The 20,084-nt window shown below is 46.7% G+C and overlaps 1 protein-coding gene across 1 annotated transcript in view; it reads right to left on the bottom strand.

The window, feature by feature from the left end:
- Window positions 1–20,084, bottom strand: part of dlgap1a (discs, large (Drosophila) homolog-associated protein 1a) — a 33,076-nt gene that overhangs the window by 4,341 nt on the left and 8,651 nt on the right. Inside the window, exons 3-6 of the mRNA XM_030774530.1 lie at window positions 18,872–19,049; window positions 17,146–17,386; window positions 1,035–1,408; window positions 348–430 (exon numbers count right to left, since the gene is read on the bottom strand). Coding sequence (XP_030630390.1) covers window positions 348–430; window positions 1,035–1,408; window positions 17,146–17,386; window positions 18,872–19,049 — 876 coding nt within the window. The remainder of the gene's footprint in view (window positions 1–347; window positions 431–1,034; window positions 1,409–17,145; window positions 17,387–18,871; window positions 19,050–20,084) is intronic.

Below are 20,084 nucleotides of genomic sequence, written 5' to 3'. Positions count from 1 at the left end.
AGTCAGAGATGAACAGAGTTCTATTTGAGTTCTCTCGGTTCTATTATCTAATACCAGTCAGAAAATAAAATACAAAAGGGGAGTATCTCAGAGCTTGGTTGTCAGGAGTCATGAAAAGGACAGCGTTTGCGTAGCAGTAAAGAGTCACTGCACAGTTACCGAAACAGAAACTTGTCCTAACGACAGGGATCTGTATCAACGACTGTAACCACGACAACCGAGAGGAACACAGACAGCCTCTGGAAGACCTTAGAGAACATACTGCCTGTCTGTCAGTGCACACGTGTGCTCGGACACACACACACGCACGCACACACACACATACACACACACACTGTCACACTCACCCTCGCTCTTCCTCGACTTGAACGCCGACTGACTGGAATTTGGACTGGTCCTCCATCTCGAAATTTTCCTCTGGTCCGTCCACCTGTTAAACACACGTTACGTTACACGGTCGTACGAACGTGGGTCAATAAGGGCAACCACAGAACCGCGCATCCAGAGACATCATAATCGATTTACTGTAAGGTCATCGCATTGGATGAAATTTACGTTATGATATTTTAAATAAAAAAGGTTAAAAGAATACACATCCTATGCTCACAGTGTAAACAGGAAAGAAAGAAAAAGAAAAGAAAAAGAAAGGCAAAGAAAGAAAGAGGAGTGTAGAAAGTTTCACACAAGTCTGATGTGGGGGAGGGAAGGCCAGCCTACGAATCATCAGGGTTCCAGTTTTAAAAATATAAGCCTGGCTCCGCCCCCTCTCCGTTTAAAGACAACAACTTTATCATGTTAGCATAACAAAAATCAGGAGAGATCATTAAACTGTATAGGATTATTTCAAAACAAATTTAAAAATAAAAAAAAAAAAAGCACGCACTCACTTTCTTTTTTCCAGCACCTGCTAGCTGTCAGTAAGGACAGCGGGACAACTATTGCATACCAGCCATGAAAAGCGTTTTTTGCTTTCCGGAACAGTCCGCCAGATTCCGCGAGAGAAATGTAGCGCCTGACCTCTGTCACGGACCCACCTGAATGCCGATGGAGAGACACTTGCTCTTCCTGAGTGCTTCCCTGCGTCCATCCTCCAGGGCGGACAGAGGGACGGAGCTGCTGGTTGTTATGGTGACGGTGCTGTTGCTAACGTGCTGGCTGGCGGGGCCGTGGATCTGAGCGTTGGCGGCCTCGATGGCCGCGGTCAGGGCTTTCATGCTGTCGATGCTCTCTGTGGAGTTACTCAGGCCCGAGTGCAGGGCCGGCTCCCCCCGGGACCCCGGCCCGTCCATGTACGCGTCCTGGGCCGACTCGGTGCTGCTCTGAGCCGTGATGGAGATAAACGGTTTGGTGGAAGTGCGCGGAGGAACGGGCGGAGGGGTCTTCTTATATGTGGTGATACAGGATGACACTGAAGGAGAGAAAAAAAAATGCGAGAGAGAGAGAGAGAGAGAGAGAGAGAGAAAACCACGAGAGAGAGAGAGAGAGAGAAAGAGAGAAAAAGAGAGAGAGAGAGAGAGAGAGAGAGAGAGAGAGAAAAAGAGAGAGAGAGAAGAGAGAGAGAGTGTCACCATTGTGAACACCATTCCTTCTTTTCGTTGCCGGAGGGCCACACGGGCCCTGTTTTCGCTGCCTGGTTGTAACTCTGTTTTACACTCATGTCTGTTGATTGGTGCTTGTGCTTTTGTTAATTTGTTATGCGTCACTCACGTCCGTGTTTTTGACTCCTCAAGTTCTGTTCGCCGCTGAGTCTTGGAGTGAGTTTCACAAATTTCCGAGTAAATTTTCTCTTTTATTTTGTAAATTTTGTCTTTTGATCTTTGTGGATGTTTACTTCGCTCTCCCATTCCCAAATGGCTGCACTGACTTCTTTGGAAAACCCTAGTAAAGATCTGATTTTCGCTGATCTCGCTTTGATCTGAAGCTGTGACCTTCGGAACACTTAGCAGGTCCACGTAACAAAGAGAGACAGAGAAGGAAAGAGAGAGAGAGAGAGAGAGAGAGAGAGAGAGAGAGAGAGGATGAAAGAATGACAGGACAGCTTTAACCACCTGAGCTGCTTTGAGAGGGAGCCTTCTGAGTGAACAAAATGATCTCAGGGAGAAGGTTACGTGATATAAAAACGTTCAGCCCAAAAGGAGTCTCCATTACTATAATGACTTAAGAGTCTGTCCCTAAACCTAAAATGAAGAGCAAGAAAAAGGAAACAACCCACCGAACCAAACAAGCCAAAACCTGCCTGACGTAATTCCAACGTATTTGCCAGGCTGTGATATTCTCGTGGCCGCGGCTGGGTCGTAACGGAAAACGCTCCTATCTATAGCCATTTCTGTAATAGCAGTAAAGTAGCACTCCTTCACTGGGCCATCTGTTGGCTGTGAGAGAGAGAGGGAGCTCTGCACAGCTAACGCTAGTGCTCTCTCTTCAGTACTTCATACGAGTGCTGAATCATTTCCTCAAGCATTTAACTCCCCAAGACAGAGAAAATAACACACGTAATGTAAAGAAAAAAAACAAAAAAAAAACACGAGATCATTCAGATGGAGTCTAGCGCCAAGGACGAGAGGACACTGGCAGAGGTGTCTAAGTACGTGTGTGAATGTGAGAGATGGAGAGAGAGAGGGAGGGAGAGAGAGAGAGAGAGAGAGAGGCAGAGAGAGGTAAAATATTCTTTTTCTATTCTAGGAGTAGACGCCTACGGGAGGGCAGGTAAGTGCAAACCAAACAGCGGTTAGAATTTTCTCTCTCTTTTTTTCTCTCCCATTAAAACGCATGCAAATACAGAGACACACACACACGCACGCACGCACACACACACACACACACACACACACAGACACACACCACGACCACAGAAGAGAAATGATCATTCTAGCAAGTTCCCTCACTGCAGTTAGGGAGGAAACAACATCTCAGTGACACATAGGTGAGGAGTAAAAACCTGCTAGCTTTGATAAACACTTACTTCAAAACACTTATCAAAGGGCATGCAGACACCCCCACCCCCCACCCCACCCACACACACACACACCCACACACACACACACCCACACACACACACACACACACACACACACACACACACACACACACACAGACACACAGACACAGACCTGTTCATAGACATACAAATTTATAAGTTTGTGTCTGTGGTTTGAGCGTGGGGTCTTTGGGGTTTTTGATAGAGAGAGAGAGACAGGATGAGGCTTCGCAGGAACCGTCGACTGTGGATTCTGGGCCTGTAAGTCTAAGATTCCTGCAGTGTGGAGCGAGACAGGCTCTGGCCAGGTAGACAGACACACTCTCACACACTGGATCAACCATCCGCAATATGTGCTGCTATGATAAAGTCCCACAGCTGCTCGGGCTTTGAGGATCAGCGCTCCACCAACTTCACTCATTTATCTCTCTCTCTCTCTCCCTCTCTTTCTCACATACACAGTCTGTCTTCATCGCTCCAGCTTTCTCTCCTTCATAACTCCCTTTCTCACTCTCTCACCCCTTAGTCACCGGAGAGCTAGCGACGGGTAACACTCTCAGCATCGCTGCTGGCAGACAACGTTATCGCAAAGTCTGCACGCAAAAAAGCGGAAGTTTAAAAATAATTTTTTATCTGTTCGTTTGCTTTTTCCGTTAATCAGCAGCAGAGGTTCTGAAGGACCCGACATACCTGTAAATTACAGCTGGCAACCTTTACCTTAGTCAGCTCACCCGCGTTCTCAGTCTAAAGGGAAACAGTGCTGCCTGACCTGCTGGGTCTCTCCAGCTCTGAAATCATTTTATCTTGTTTTTGCCAATATATATAGCTGATGGTTCAGGGTCATTTTGCTATATTTGCATTCTGTGTGGCACTAAGGCCTAGTGTTAGTACTCCTGTTGTCAGAAAAGGTAAATACACACCCCCACACACACACACACACACATACACATTCCCCCACACACACAGTTGCAGATCAGTTAGTTCAATATCGTCTGCAGCATAGACTTCTATGAAGGGGGGGGGTTTCATTTCTGACTGGTTCACTGACTGACTGTGTGTGTGCGTGTGTGCGCGTGTGTGTGTGTGTTTCTCATTTCATATGAAAAAATCTGTGATCCACACACAACACAAAGACTCCACGAAGAGCAAAGACAAACAAACAAACAAACAAACAAACAAATAAATAAATAAATACAGAGATGGTGTGTGTTACTCCTTCTGTCTTGAATTCAACCTTAAAATGTAAGATGGGTAACTAAAGCAGACCCTACACAAACCTCTTTACCCACGGCTTATTTATCTGTCTCTTATTTATTACTGCATTAAAAAAAACAAAAATCATAGCCCAAGACCGAATGACCCACCTGTTTGAGCAAATGATTTGACATTTTTAAAGTGATGGATATGATATCATCAGTGTGTATTATATAAGAAATTCACTCAGGGTCAGATGAGGAAATGACAGACAGAAGTTGTTCTGGAGTTAGCCAGTTTATGGGTGTGTGTGTGTGAGTGTGAGTATAAGTGTCTGTGTGTGTGTGTGAGAGAGAGACAGTCTGAAACAATGATGTGTCAGCTATATTAACAGCCAGAGATTTGACTGTCTGACATAGCTTTAGAGAACAGCCTCCTCTCTCTCTCTCTCTCTCTCTCTCTCTCTCTCTGAGACAGACTAGCCTTCACATACACTCCATTCACACCAGCTCTCTCATTTCCGTAATGGAAACTGACTGTGTGACCAAGGAGTCCTCTATAGTCGGCACAGAGGTAATGTGGTGAGAAAAATTCCCAGGTTTTCTTTTCATTCCCAAACACTAGGCATCTATGGCTCTCAAACTATCATGCTCTCTCTCTCCCTCTCTGCGTCCTCACAAAAAGAGAGCAAACGAGTAAAGCTAATTAGTCCAGCAATTAGATAGCTTTCTCTGTGCCGCTCTCGTGTTGATTGAAATGCAGGTTTTCGTAGTTAATTGCTGTTTCTGACAGGTTGAACACCTACACTCAAATCTGTCTGCTTTTCAGATGAATGTGACTCATCGTTCAACTCGGCTCCTCTTCACCACACAAATGACACAGCGCCGACAAAAACTGCCCGTCGGATGTCTGTCTCCACAATGTACTCTCTCACATAAATAAAACATCTTCTGATCTTTCGCTCTCTCTCCCAATATATACTACATATATATATATATGTGTGTGTGTGTATATATATATATATATATATATATAAACAGAGTGAGAGAGGACAGCTGAGATCTGGTTCAAAGTTAAGAGGTGCATAGAGGCATGCATACTGTAGTTGTGTTTTGAGCTGGCTGCACTGTTAACTGCAGTGGGACTGCGTGTTTTTTCTGGTTGAATTTATACCTCTGAAACTGTGTGAGAGCATAGCGCTACGTAAAGACGGGAGCAGACGGCATTGCTCAGTTCCAGAGCGGTGAACCTACAAGTGTGTCCACATGGCCTCCGTTTCATCTGTCTCTCTCTCTCTCTCTCTCTCTCTTCCTGTCCGTGCGTGTGTGTGTGTATCTATGCATTTACGTGTGTGTGTGTGTGTGTGTGTGTGTGTGTGTTTCTGACGGCACACATATCGTAGTGACCCTGAGCTTTGAGGACAAGGTGAACGATACGATCTTCAGGGCGAGTGACAGACAAATCAATTGTGAGCAGACAATCTGTCTCTTTCTTCCTGACACACCATTTTCCACGTGCTCCTGCTCTCAGTGAGGGCACGAGGCTGTCGAGAGAGGGGAAGAGAGACGTTTCACGCACCGCTTCACTTGATTCGAGCGTCTTCATCACCTCACACATCCATTTCAATATTAACTTCATCCTCAGTCCTGCGTCTGCACCGATAACGTTCAGAGTCTCCTTAAATGACCTCAAAGATAAAATTCATCTTGAGAAGGGGGCTGCTTCGCTCCATCAAATCTGCTCCATTCTGACGACATTACACATATGCAGAGGGAGCGTCCAGGTCCGGCCATGAATCTCTGGCCTTTACCAGTTCAGTGTCGGCTTTAGTTCCTGGAGTATTTAATACTGTCTGTGAAAAGACCAAGAGTGTGTGTGTGTGTGTGTGTGTATGTGTGTGTGTGTGAGAGAGATAGACCCCACTTCTGAGAGCCAATTAACCTGAGCTACTTAAATAAGGACCACACAAGTGGGCGACTGACTGTAAAGGTCAAGAACGGTATGGACTGTGATCCTTTGGACTGTGTGTATGTGTGTGTGTGTGTGTGTGTGTCTCACACACTCCAGGAGACCGTCGCTGCATCTGTGTGACGCTGACAGCTGCTTATCACCATTCTGACTGCTGAGCACTCACATAAGGTCAAATTATTTAGTTAATATGGTTACTGAAAGGTGCCTGCTGGCCCAAAACCTTTTCAGCTCCTCTCTCATCTCTCATCTCTTATGCGCATGTTATCATAGTCCTGTATGTCCTCCAGGGAATGTAACCGTATGTAAGGTAACTCCTACTGGTGTCTCCTATGCACTAGACAGACTGGTTCAGCCAAACCCTGGCTCATGCCTATGGCTGAATTTCATATTTCCAAAAAGGCTCAAAGACCCACAGTTGACCTAACAAACGCAGAGGATGCCATTTTTAGTGGCACCCTCCTCACCCCTTGCCGCCCACTTTTTATCTCTCTCTCTCTCTCTAATGTACCTCTCTCTCTGTCTCTCATCTCTCTGTGTGCTATTTAAGGACAGCGGCTGAAGTCCAGGGATCTACAGAAGGGAACAGTTGGTCCTTAAGCAACGCGTGAGTAAACGTTGAGCATTAACCAACCTCCTGAATCGGCTTATGCTACGTAATCTCATTACATACGTACACATCTTCTCAGCCCACATTAAACACTTACCACACGCGGACCGCGGTTAGAACCTCATCACGCCACTGTGTTTGCTAATGAAACGGGCGAAGCGGTCACACGACATTGCCCTGGTCTACGTTACAATCGTATCTAATATCTACTGCATAGGCTCTGTACGACTGGTTTTACACCACAGGCCCTGCTCCTACACTCATCCAAATTTGCCCCCCCCCAAACTTATAACCATATCATATTGAAAAACGCGTGGTCTTTATTCTTTATAACATATTCCATGCTGTAGAATGTATTGCGGACTGGTTAGACACTAGGGCCGTCAGGATGGGAGAGGAGCAGGAAGAAGCTGAGTTAAGTGTGTAGGATAGCGTGTTGTCTCCCTTGTGTATAATTTGGAAAAATAGCTTTTGTCACCCGAACATCTGTGTAAGTGCACCTAAATGCACAACCCATTTCCGCACATGTGTTAGAGACAGATCCTGTTTGTGTGTGTGTGTGTGTGTGTGTGTGTGTGTGTGTGAGAGTGTGAGTGTGTGTGTGCGTGTGTGTGAGTGTGTGTGTGCGCGTCTGTGTGTGTGTGCATGCATGCGTGCGTGTGTGTGTGTGTGCCTGTGAGTGTGTGTGTGTGTGTGCGCTTGTGAGTGTGTGTGTGTGTGTGAGCGTGTGTGTGCGTGTCTGTGTGTGTGTGTGCATGCATGCGTGTGTGTGTGTGTGTGTGCCTGTGAGTGTGTGTGTGTGTGTGTGCCTGTGAGTGTGCGTGTGAGCATGTGTGCGTGTGCGTGTGCGTGTGTGTGTGCATGCGTGCGTGCGTGCGTGCATGTGTGTGCCTGTGAGTGTGTGTGTGTGTGTGTGTGTGTGTGTTTTACTTGCCACAGCACATTTTGCAGTTTTTTTTTTAGCTAAGGAGCATAATACTTTCAGACAGGCGAGAGAGAAAGAGACCTCAGTTTACCAGCATATACACCCCCTCATAGGAACATGCACGCGCATGCACACACACACACACACACACACACACACACACACACACACACACACACACAGTACGGAGAAGGATTTCCTAATGTCCTTCTACCTACTGATCTGCCTGTGACCTTTACCCCATTCAGCATTTCAACTACAGTGCATATATGCATGTGTGCGCGCGTGTGTGTGTGCCTGTGCCTATGTGTGTGTGTGTGTGTGTGCCTGTGTGTGTGTGTGTGTGTGTTACAGTCTCTAAAGCAGTGATAAAACAATGACACATAAAATAATCAACAGAGTCATTACACATAACAGGGCACTGCCAAAATTGATTAAGTGTCAACTGAATGATGTAAACCCTGGCCTTAAGCCCTGCCCCTACGTGTGTGTGTGTGTGTTTCTCAGAGTCAGGCATCATTTCAGAGTGGCTATGACGGCCTTTCTGTCTGGCACCAATGTTATCCCAGCTCCACTCCACCCTGAGGCTCGGTCTGCACCAGAACTACACACATGTCATGTACAATCACACTGTAGCCCTCACTCGCTCCCTGTCTCTCTCTCTCTCTCTCCCTCTCTCTCTCTCTCTCTCCCCCTCTCTCTCTCACTCTCCTTCTCTCTCTCTTTCTCTCTCTCTCCCTCGCTCTCTCTCTCCCTCTCCCCCTCTCTCTCCCTCTCTCTCTGTCTCTCCCCCCCCCCCCTCACTCTCCCTCTCTCTCTCTCTCTCCCCCTTCTCTCTCATTCTCCCTCTCTCTCTCTTTCTCACTCTCCCTCTCTCTCTCTCTCTCCCCCTCTCTCTCTCACTCTCCCTCTCTCTCTCTCTCTCTCCCTCGCTCTCTCTCTCCCTCTCCCCCTCTCTCTCCCTGTCTCTCACTCTCCCTCTCTCTCTGTCTCTCTCTCTCCCCCCTCTCTCTCTCTCTCACTCTCCCCCCCCCCCCCCTCTCTCTCTCTTTCTCTCTCTCTCTCCCCCCCTCTCTCTCTTTCTCACTCTCCCTCTCTCTCTCTCTCTCTCTCTCCCCCTCTCTCTCTCCCTGTCTCTCTCTCTCCCTCTCCCCCTCTCTCTCTCTCTCTCTCTCACACACACACAAATACATATGCAAAAGCACACACACACACACACACAGACGTACACACTCAAAAACACACACCGCACACACACACACACACACACACACACAGTGTTAAAGTCCATAAGGGTGGAGTGGAAGCTTAGGCCTGTAATGGGGGAAAAATATTTAATAAGATAACGAAGCGTATCTTTACTCCTGACTGAGGTGCTCTCTTGACGTAGACCGAGCAGAATTGAACAGAGTTAGAGAATAGCATTTTGGTCTTTTTTTTCTCCTGCTGAATATTCCTGTGAGTGAGAGCGTCTGGTAGCAGTGAGGGGGAGAACAGAGCACAGCCAGCGTGGGAGGATATTTCTACAGCACGCATAAGGAACCAGAGACAGGGTTAGGATTGAGACGTCACACACTTCAAATGTCATCCAAACAGTCTGGCCGATCCCCATCAGAAACACCGAATGATAGAAAAAAAAAACAACAACAACAACAACAAAAAGAACCCACAACCTAGAAGAAAAAAAAAAACAAGTTAAACTAACAGCCCACACATTTACCTTTCAGCCCCAGGCTGTTCCTCTAACCCTCTTCTCGTTCCACTAAAACGGACATTTCAAACACTTTCAGCATCCATTTTCTCACACTAACAGCTGTACCTGTTAAAGCTCCCAAAGGCTTTCAGTTCTCTCACATATAAATATTTAAGGCTGTCGAGACGTGAACAGCACTTACGGACACACGGCAGACGAATTCTGCTCGGCGAGCAGGTTTGCTTACAACACGCGGGAGTTTTCGTTAACCCGAACAAGAACACAGAAAGCTGTTTCGGTTGCGGGAGAGGAATCGTTCAGAACTCAGAAGTGTTTAGTGCTTTCCACTCCTGTTTGTAAAAGGGGGAAATATAGGAGCATGAAGTGAGGACCTATCTGAGCATGTTAATTCACAACTCACTTTATGTGTGAGCATGGCGGACCACGGGGAAATGCATTGTAATGAGTTCATTACTGGAGAAGTCTGGGCTATCACTCTCTGAGCTCATCTTCGTTTCTTTGTGCTCGTGTCTGCCCCCGTGTGGTCAAGATGTGGTACTACACCAGGGGGGTCATGGTCTTGGCCCCATTAGTGGAGTGGAAATGGAGGATTGAAACAAAAAATTACAAATTCAGGAAATCATATGTACAAAAGGACTGCGTTTGAGCTTCACAAATGAGACCAACAGTCAGCTGCCAAGGTTTGGGAGTAAATCAGTAACAGCTTATCAAGCGAAAAATAGGTTTGAAATTTCCTTAACACACTCGACATATATCCTCCTGATAAACAGTGATGTCACTGACTGACTAACTGTGGGTCAACTCACTGAAAGGCAGATGGTGGACTCACACAGGGTCCGTGCGTGTGTGCATAAGTGTGTGTGTGTGTGTGTGTGTGTGTATAAGTGAAGAAGTGCCCTCTCAATGACAAGCCTGACAGCTTCCTCCGTAAGACATCCCATAATTCATCTGGCTCGGTCTCCATGGCGCAGGCATCTGGATGGGCCACATGTCAGATCCCTCAGATGGAACGGACCATAAATCTGCCGCCCAGCAGGGCCCGGCACAGACGCGGGTCCGCAGTCTGAACCCTTACCCACAGACCGGCCAAGGTCATCCTCCGCCTGAGAGGTCAGATCAGGTCCCGCCTTTGTCCCCAGCCAACCCTGACACAGCTCAATCATCCACCCACACACACACACACACAAACACAAACACACTGTCCCCTCAGAGTCAGCGTCCTTCAGCCTGTCAACTCAGTCCCAGTATGCAGTCCAAACAGGAAAAAGAAAAAAAAAAAAGAAAAAAAAGAAATGACCACTGAATCTATCTCTGCTTGTCCAGAATGGAGGAGAAGACATCTCTGGCACAGAGATAACTGAGGATACAACACACAGGATGACAGGGTTCGCACCGTTCAGAGAACAGCTCTGCCCGTCCATACAGATAAAATGCCATCGCTTCATCTCTTCATAACGTGAAAAAAATATTCACCATAGTCAGTTTACGCGCAGCGAGAGAAACCATCTTAAACACATCTTTAATATCAGCCTCCCAGTGCACCATCGACATCCCCAAAACTACAGAACCACTGGACTAAAAATGTACAAGCCGTGAGAATACAACGTCAAGATCTGAACTCTGCTGAACTCTGTCTCAGTCCTGCATATGAGACGAAAAAGGTGACACAGGTATTATGGCAGATCCAGACCATCAGTAGATCTTAAAGGTGTGCACTGGTAACAATTAAAACATAAGGAGGAAATGAGGCCCGAAGGGTTAACGCAGCTGAAACCCCACTGTGAGTGTGAGTGAGTAATAAGAGACACAGAGTAAAGCTAATTTCAGAGGAGCTCAGCGCAGAGGGACACTCCATTCAGCATTAATCTAATCTAACAAGGATTAGAAAGCAACGCCCTAATCTCAGCTGATCAATAATTCATGGAATCTTGTTTCTTTGTCTTCTCACGGCCTCGCCGTATCCTTCTTTAACGGTGAAAAACACCGTGTAGAGGCGTTAAAAAAATAAAGCAGAAAATCCCAGAGTGCTCCTGTGTTCTTACATGGATTATTTAATGTTACGCAAGAGGAAGAGACAAATGACATGGTTTCAGAAAAACTCTCAAAATCTTCTGTCTTCTACAGTGAGAGTCCTTCAGTAAGTTGTGGCAACAGCTATTCTCTTAAAAATAATTGTGACACACAATAGGACCCTGCACAGGTTTCCTCTAACAGCTCATCTACAGACTAATACTTATAAACCAGTGCATCTGAATCAGTCCTCTAATACTGTCATGGTGTTTAACTCTGCGAAACTCGTTTAAAACGAGGCCACTCCTCACAGGTGGTTTTTAACTGCAGTGAACTTATTCACGACTTAAGTTTGGAAGATGGACGACACCCATAACTCCGTGTCTCCGGTCAGCCTATGACGCCATCTGGAATACCCTACTTCCTGTGCCTTTGTGCAAACAATTCTCCTCTTCCTTCCTCCTGCCTCTTGTTACCCAATGGTTATATCGGACCAGGGGGTTCTGGTATAAATCCAGCACAAGACACCAATCCACAATTCAAAGTCATGTGAGTTCTCTCTCAGGTGTGCACTGTGTTCTGTCGGGTAAGACTGAGGCTGTGAGTCAGTATTGTGTTGTTTTAGGTAAGAGTCAGGTTGTGAGGTGTGTGTTGTGTTCTGCTGGTGAAGAGTCAGGTTGTGAGGTGTGTGTTGTGTTCTGCCGGTGAAGAGTGAGGTTGTGAGGTGTGTACTGTGTTCTGTCGGTGAAGAGTGAGATTGTGAGGTGTGTACTGTGTTCTGTCGGTGAAGAGTGAGGTTGTGAGGTGTGTACTGTGTTCTGCTGGTGAAGCGTGAGGTTGTGAGGTGTGTACTGTGTTCTGTCGGTGAAGAGTGAGGTTGTGAGGTGTGTACTGTGTTCTGCTGGTGAAGAGTGAGGTTGTGAGGTGTGTACTGTGTTCTGCTGGTGAAGAGTGAGGTTGTGAGGTGTGTACTGTGCTCTGTCGGTGGAGAGTGAGGTTGTGAGGTGTGTACTGTGTTCTGTCGGTGAAGAGTGAGGTTGTGAGGTGTGTACTGTGTTCTGTCGGTGAAGAGTGAGGTTGTGAGGTGTGTACTGTGTTCTTCCGGTGAAGAGTGAGGTTGTGAGGTGTGTGTTGTGTTCTGCTGGTGAAGAGTGAGGTTGTGAGGTGTGTACTGTGTTCTGTCGGTGAAGAGTGAGGTTGTGAGGTGTGTACTGTGCTCTGCTGGTGAAGAGTGAGGTTGTGAGGTGTGTACTGTGTTCTGTCGGTGAAGAGTGAGGTTGTGAGGTGTGTACTGTGTTCTGCTGGTGAAGAGTGAGGTTGTGAGGTGTGTACTGTGTTCTTCCGGTGAAGAGTGAGGTTGTGGGGTGTGTACTGTGTTCTGCTGGTGAAGAGTGAGGTTGTGAGGTGTGTACTGTGTTCTGTCGGTGAAGAGTGAGGTTGTGAGGTGTGTACTGTGTTCTTCCGGTGAAGAGTGAGGTTGTGAGGTGTGTACTGTGTTCTGCTGGTGAAGAGTGAGGTTGTGAGGTGTGTACTGTGCTCTTCTGGTGAAGAGTGAGGTTGTGAGGTGTGTACTGTGTTCTGTCGGTGAAGAGTGAGGTTGTGAGGTGTGTACTGTGTTCTGTCGGTGAAGAGTGAGGTTGTGAGGTGTGTGTTGTGTTCTGCTGGTGAAGAGTGAGGTTGTGAGGTGTGTACTGTGTACTGTGTTCTGTCGGTGAAGAGTGAGGTTGTGAGGTGTGTACTGTGTTCTGTCGGTGAAGAGTGAGGTTGTGAGGTGTGTACTGTGTTCTGCTGGTGAAGAGTGAGGTTGTGAGGTGTGTGTTGTGTTCTGCTGGTGAAAGGGGAGATTGTGAGGTGTGTGTTGTGTTCTGCTGGTGAAGAGTGAGGTTGTGAGGTGTGTACTGTGTTCTGTCGGTGAAGAGTGAGGTTGTGAGGTGTGTACTGTGTTCTGTCGGTGAAGAGTGAGGTTGTGAGGTGTGTACTGTGTTCTGTCGGTGAAGAGTGAGGTTGTGAGGTGTGTGTTGTGTTCTGCTGGTGAAGAGTGAGGTTGTGAGGTGTGTACTGTGTACTGTGTTCTGTCGGTGAAGAGTGAGGTTGTGAGGTGTGTACTGTGTTCTGCTGGTGAAGAGTGAGGTTGTGAGGTGTGTACTGTGCTCTGCTGGTGAAGAGTGAGGTTGTGAGGTGTGTACTGTGTTCTGCTGGTGAAGAGTGAGGTTATGGGGTGTGTACTGTGTTCTGCTGGTGAAGAGTGAGGTTGTGAGGTGTGTACTGTGTTCTGTTGGTGAAGAGTGAGGTTGTGAGGTGTGTACTGTGTTCTGCTGGTGAAGAGTGAGGTTGTGAGGTGTGTACTGTGTACTGTGTTCTGTCGGTGAAGAGTGAGGTTGTGAGGTGTGTACTGTGTTCTGTCGGTGAAGAGTGAGATTGTGAGGTGTGTACTGTGTTCTGCTGGTGAAGAGTGAGGTTGTGAGGTGTGTGTTGTGTTCTGCTGGTGAAAGGGGAGATTGTGAGGTGTGTGTTGTGTTCTGCTGGTGAAGAGTGAGGTTGTGAGGTGTGTACTGTGTTCTGTCGGTGAAGAGTGAGGTTGTGAGGTGTGTACTGTGTTCTGTCGGTGAAGAGTGAGGTTGTGAGGTGTGTACTGTGTTCTGTCGGTGAAGAGTGAGGTTGTGAGGTGTGTGTTGTGTTCTGCTGGTGAAGAGTGAGGTTGTGAGGTGTGTACTGTGTACTGTGTTCTGTCGGTGAAGAGTGAGGTTGTGAGGTGTGTACTGTGTTCTGTCGGTGAAGAGTGAGGTTGTGAGGTGTGTACTGTGTTCTGCTGGTGAAGAGTGAGGTTGTGAGGTGTGTACTGTGCTCTGCTGGTGAAGAGTGAGGTTGTGGGGTGTGTACTGTGTTCGATGAAGAGTGAGGTTGTGAGGTGTGTACTGTGTTCTGTCGGTGAAGAGTGAGGTTGTGAGGTGTGTGTTGTGTTCTGCTGGTGAAGAGTGAGGTTGTGAGGTGTGTACTGTGTACTGTGTTCTGTCGGTGAAGAGTGAGGTTGTGAGGTGTGTACTGTGTTCTGTCGGTGAAGTGTGAGGTTGTGAGGTGTGTACTGTGTTTTGCTCGTGAAGAGTGAGGTTGTGAGGTGTGTACTGTGCTCTGCTGGTGAAGAGTGAGGTTGTGAGGTGTGTACTGTGTTCTGCTGGTGAAGAGTGAGGTTATGGGGTGTGTACTGTGTTCTGCTGGTGAAGAGTGAGGTTGTGAGGTGTGTACTGTGTTCTGTTGGTGAAGAGTGAGGTTGTGAGGTGTGTACTGTGTTCTGCTGGTGAAGAGTGAGGTTGTGAGGTGTGTACTGTGTACTGTGTTCTGTCGGTGAAGAGTGAGGTTGTGAGGTGTGTACTGTGTTCTGTCGGTGAAGAGTGAGATTGTGAGGTGTGTACTGTGTTCTGCTGGTGAAGAGTGAGGTTGTGAGGTGTGTACTGTGTTCTGTCGGTGAAGAGTGAGGTTGTGAGGTGTGTACTGTGTTCTGCTGGTGAAGAGTGAGGTTGTGAGGTGTGTACTGTGTCCTAATGGGGGAACCTGATGTGTCACAGAGGGTGCTGTGTTCTACAGGAGGGAAGTAGTCATTCTGACATGTGTTCTGTGCTCTTGGGGGTGTTGTGTATGTCTTGTGCAATGTGTTTGTGAATTCCAGAGAAGAAATTTCTGGCACAAACCCTGTAAATTCATCCCCCTGGCTCCCTCGAGGGGTCTTTATGAAAAATTCACAAGTCCAAAAACCTTCTCCATCTCTGTTTTTTTTTCCCCCGCCTGTCACCCTGGCCCCAGCGGGTCTCCCACGCAAGTACAGCAGGACCCTCACCATATGTGTTCCCTAACTGGCCTTAGGCTCTCAGAGAAACATCCAGAACAACAGCTAACACAGCACTCTAATTTCCAACATAAACCCAGAGAGTGAGAGAGAGAGAGAGAGAGAGAGAGAGAAAGTCTTCAACATGGGCAAAACAACACCAACAAGGCTCCACATAAGAATCTCACAGGAGCAGGGTTAGACAATTCAAATATAGTGCTTAATCACCTCCAATGTTCTGTTAGATGCTAGGGTCCATTTGAACTCAAATGATCAAGTGCTGTGTTCTTATTCAGTGCACTGGGAGCAATTACAATACATTCCTGTATGACACAACATGAAGCAATTTCACATAAAATCCTAAGTGACTTCTTTTGAACGAGCCTTGAATCTTTCAGATTCAGTTGAGAAGGGAAAAAAAAAAGTTGCCTCTTTTTTTTTCCTGTGACAACCGGTTTGATGACTCAATTACCGGTTCCTTGAGGACTGACAGAAATTCAATCCGTCATCTCTCCCCTGCTCTGAGTACTCGGTTGTGTGGTAAAACAAAAGGGGTCCAGATATTTTCCTTAGATAAACACGTGACGTCTACTTCAGCGTCTCATCGGATGAAATCAAACGGACATGTCAGATGCTGCCAGAGGATTAGCCCGTAGCTTCAGATGGAAAGAAAACACCCCAAGGGAGTAATCAGGTCACCCAGAGTTCATCGGACGTCCAGTTTGACATCTACAGCAGTATGTCTCTGGGTCAGCCGGTCAATCTCTCCATAATCACACTCATCTTCTGATGTATTAAAAAACTCTGTGTTTATGCTTTATAGTCTTTCATCCGGACCAGCTGTTCTGTCCCCCCCCCTTTCTCTGATCGTCGCTCAATCCTTTGTGTTTTTTTAATGGAGAAAGTTCAAAATGATTTGTCAATACTTCAAAAAAGGGAAAAAGAGATGCAAGAGATGATTCAGAAGACATAAATTGCTCCCATATGAGAATTGGACAATGTTATTTTTAGGACAGGAATCATGATTTTCTGCTAAAAGGATGACAGAGGCTGTAGAATTACAGAATGGCATGAGATTTAATAACTTGATTTTCGAGAACACACACACACACACATACAGCCTTGCGCTCTTTGTAACGGCTCACCATATCTGTATATCTGTGCTGTTACCACCTTAGGTGAAGGAATCTCCGTGCTACGAGTCTTTATTCGTTAATTAATTCAGCCAAATCGTTCTCCCTGCAGAATTCCTTTTAAAACAAACTGATCCAATAAGGCAGCGGTGTTCTACACCAGATCCCACGTGCCTCTGCATCCCCTTTTTCCCAATATCTAAATGTTAGTCCGTACTTTTTTTCCCTGTCTTTTCTCTTTTTTTTTTCTGGCTGGTGAGACTCCATGTCCCATGCACACAGTGAGAAGCTCGGAGGAAGTGGCATGATTTTTACTCTCTTCTCTGAACAATGAAGCTTAATTAGTTTTTTTTTTTCTTATTTTTTTATATGCTTATGTAAGTTTGCCCGGGGTAATTTCAGATGACAACACTGCTACAGAGAGGCTCTGAGGCAGTATTCAAAAATTCCCAAAACAAATCTTTTTTCCTCAACAAGGACATTCTCTCAGAACTTGGCCACACAGAATTAAAGAGTTTTAATGATGCTGTGAGAACAAACAATAGGGACTAAAAAAAAAAAAGTGCTTGAAAATGATGGGGATAATTACACAAATTTGCATAAGATAACTATAACCGTGTTTGCTGACAAGAAAAAAACAAACAGTGTAGTGCGAGCATATGTGTATAAGAGCACAAATGTATGTGCCTGTGTGTGGTGTGTGTGTGTGTGTGTGTGTGTGTACATGTACATTTACATGTGTGTAAGTGCATGTGCACACGTGTGCCCCCGTGTGTATGGACGAGCCTCCTGACCTGTGCTGCTTTGTATGGTCCTGACAGTCGTGGTGGTGCGGGGGGGTGAGGCCGGGAGCAGGGGACCCCCCTCCTCGTCCTGAGAGCAGCCCTGGTCAATGGCTCGCACGTAGCTGTGACTGCGCATGCGGAAACACCCAGGCATCGGCAGGTCCAGAGCGTCCACCGCCTGGGATTCCATCTCACTGAACACAGACTCACACACAGCCTCAATCTGCCCATTTACCTCCACCTCACTCACCTACATCCAGCAGGACAGGAGAGCACAGGAACGGAGTGAAGAGAAGAGAAGAGAAGAGGAGAGGAGAGGAGAGGAGAGGAGAGGAGAGGAGAGGAGAGGAGAGAAGAGAAGAGAAGAGAAGAGAAGAGAAGAGAAGAGAAGAGAAGAAAAGGAGAGATTGGAGAGGAAGAGTGGACACCAAAAGGTCAGAATCAATCAGCAAACAAACACTATGCAATAAACATCAGCCGACAAACCGACCCACTTACCAAGGGCCTGCAACTGTTCTGGAAACAGGGTAAGAGAGAGGTTGTAAAGAGGAGATTAGGAAAGGTCACCAGAGACAGTACACCACAATGCAGTGACAGGAGGAGGAAGAGTCAAAGAGAGGTAGGTTTGTGTAAAACAAAGCTCTTTGGAAAAGTGTCACTCGGAGTCGAGGTGCGAGGTAAAGGATGATGAATGAAAAGGAGTGGCATGGAAAATCATGAAGGGCCATCGTGAGAACCTACGGACACGGTGCAAGGTCGATGAGCTCAGATCAACAGTTGCAGGTGACTTCTCATTCCATTAGCGAGGGCACGTGTGCTCTGGGTTGATCACAGTGAAGTCAGAGGAGAAAGGAGGAAAGAAAGAATGAGGAGAAAAAGCGGGTAGGAGAGGACTTGGAAGTAGAGCAGGAGAGTGCCGGACTTTGGATTGATGGATGGATGGATGGATTAATGGATGGACGGATGGATGGATGAACGGGACAGGTTAAGGTGGGTTTGGAGCAAGGCCTACAGCTCAAGACTCAGTTCCCAATCAGACGAGAGCTAGAGAGGCTTCAAAACGTTCATCTGTCCATCTCCCTGACAAACGTAGGCTATTTACTGGAAGGTCTTAGGAGTATCTCCATTACAGTCGTTTTTCTTCCCATGTTGGCCAACTTTTAAAGCTGAAAACACATAGATAGAAACTGGAAGAAATAGGGTATTTTAGAAAATCTCTCTCTCTCTTTTTTTTCCCCCCAGTGGCAAAGATCTACTGCACGGTACATAAAGTTATGTAATGAGAGTTATGTGAAGATGACGCCTGTCATGTTTGTTATTCCACAAACACCATGACGATCAATCTCCATGGCAACAGGAAAGGACCTACCCCTCCTGTTCTGGAGATGACTAACTGTGTTAACTTGGTGTTAGTGCCATCTAACAAGAACGTTTGTTTGAAATGGAAGAACGGATGGGTTTTCCATCGACATTCCCAACACATTCCCGACACATTCAACCCTTTTTTTTTTTTTTTTCTTTTTTACAGTGAGTGAACAACACTGCATGGTTATGGGTCAAATTCATCTCACCAGTTGGATGAATTTTGATTTGAGCTCATAATTTTGAATGAATCAGACTGGGCTGAATTAGTTTGGACTTTTTTTTTTTTTTTGACCTTCCTCCCCCCGAAACCCCCCGGCCGAACCGGGCACCAGAGACGGTGTGGCGTGGGCATGGGCGTGGGGGCACAAACCTGACTGATGGTGCTCATTGCCCTCATATAGCTCTCGTTGCGTGAGCGATATTGGGGCGAGGCGAGCAGAGTTTTGGGGTCCAGGCTGTCCAGGCTCCTATTGATGGACACTTCACTCACCGCCCGTAAGTAGCTGTGACTTCGAATCTGCAGCTTCGGAGAATGTTCTGTGGAGATCCTGTGTGGAACAAAGACGATGAATGAAGACTTTGCACATATCACCCAGTGTTGTAAAATCCCTTGAAAGAAGAAGTGTATTGTCTCCCTTACTATTACAGCTATCTCTAGCCATCCAAAAAAAAAAAAAAAAAATCTTGCCGCACATATGTGAGATTTGAAAGTTAGATCCAATGCCAACATGGGTGGTACATTTAGTGAGAAAACCAACTCAGCTGTCTTTTGTAATAAAAAAGCCATTACTCTACACCCCTCCCTGAAGTGTAACATGCTGCATGTTTATGACGTGAAACAAAAAAAACTGCCTCTTTATTTATAGAACAAAGCAATAAAGCCAAAAGCAACCGCTGTATCTGAAATTGAGTTGGGAATTGGATACCGAGTCGAATGTACAACAACCCCAAGAGATAAACACCGTGTGGTGAACATAAAGGCACACTGTAGGTCATTGTCTGACACTCAGCTACATAAACATTAAAAAAAAGCCCTGACAACAGGGGGAAAAGCCTGATGTAAGGTGCGGAGGAGTACGTTGTCATTTATTTATAAACGAGCATAATCTCTTTCGCTCGCACGCATGCCACATCAGCTGGAGCCACACACACATCAAAAGCGCGGATTTCGGGGTTTGATTCGCCTTTCCCGTTTGTCCGGTACGCCTCTGCATTATGAATGCGGCTCTTTAAATAAAGCAAGGCTTGGGCGCTCTGTCCTTGCTCTCTCTCTCTGTCTCTCTCTCTGTGGCTCAGGATGGGTCGAAGCCGGGGAGAAACAGCTAAACTCACTTCCAGCCGCCCACGCAGCTCAGTACAGTGCCCTGTCGTGCCTTCCAGCCCTGTGACAGACAGACACCTTCATCCTGAAGCACCAGCAGCAGTGGCAGCAGCAGCGGCGGCGGAAAAAAAAAAAAAAAAAAAAAAAAAAGAAAAAGAAAGTAGTGCAAGCTGCTTGTGAGTGTGAGTGTGTGTGTGTGTGTGGGGATGGGGGTGGGGGTGGGGGGGGGGGGGGGGGGTGCCAGGCGAACACTCTCTCTGTG

The sequence above is a fragment of the Chanos chanos genome, chromosome 5 (genome assembly GCF_902362185.1).
Source record: "Chanos chanos chromosome 5, fChaCha1.1, whole genome shotgun sequence".
Lineage (NCBI taxonomy): Eukaryota > Metazoa > Chordata > Actinopteri > Gonorynchiformes > Chanidae > Chanos > Chanos chanos.
The sequence above is the reverse complement of the archived record's forward strand: the minus strand, read 5'-3'. Positions and strand labels throughout refer to the sequence as shown.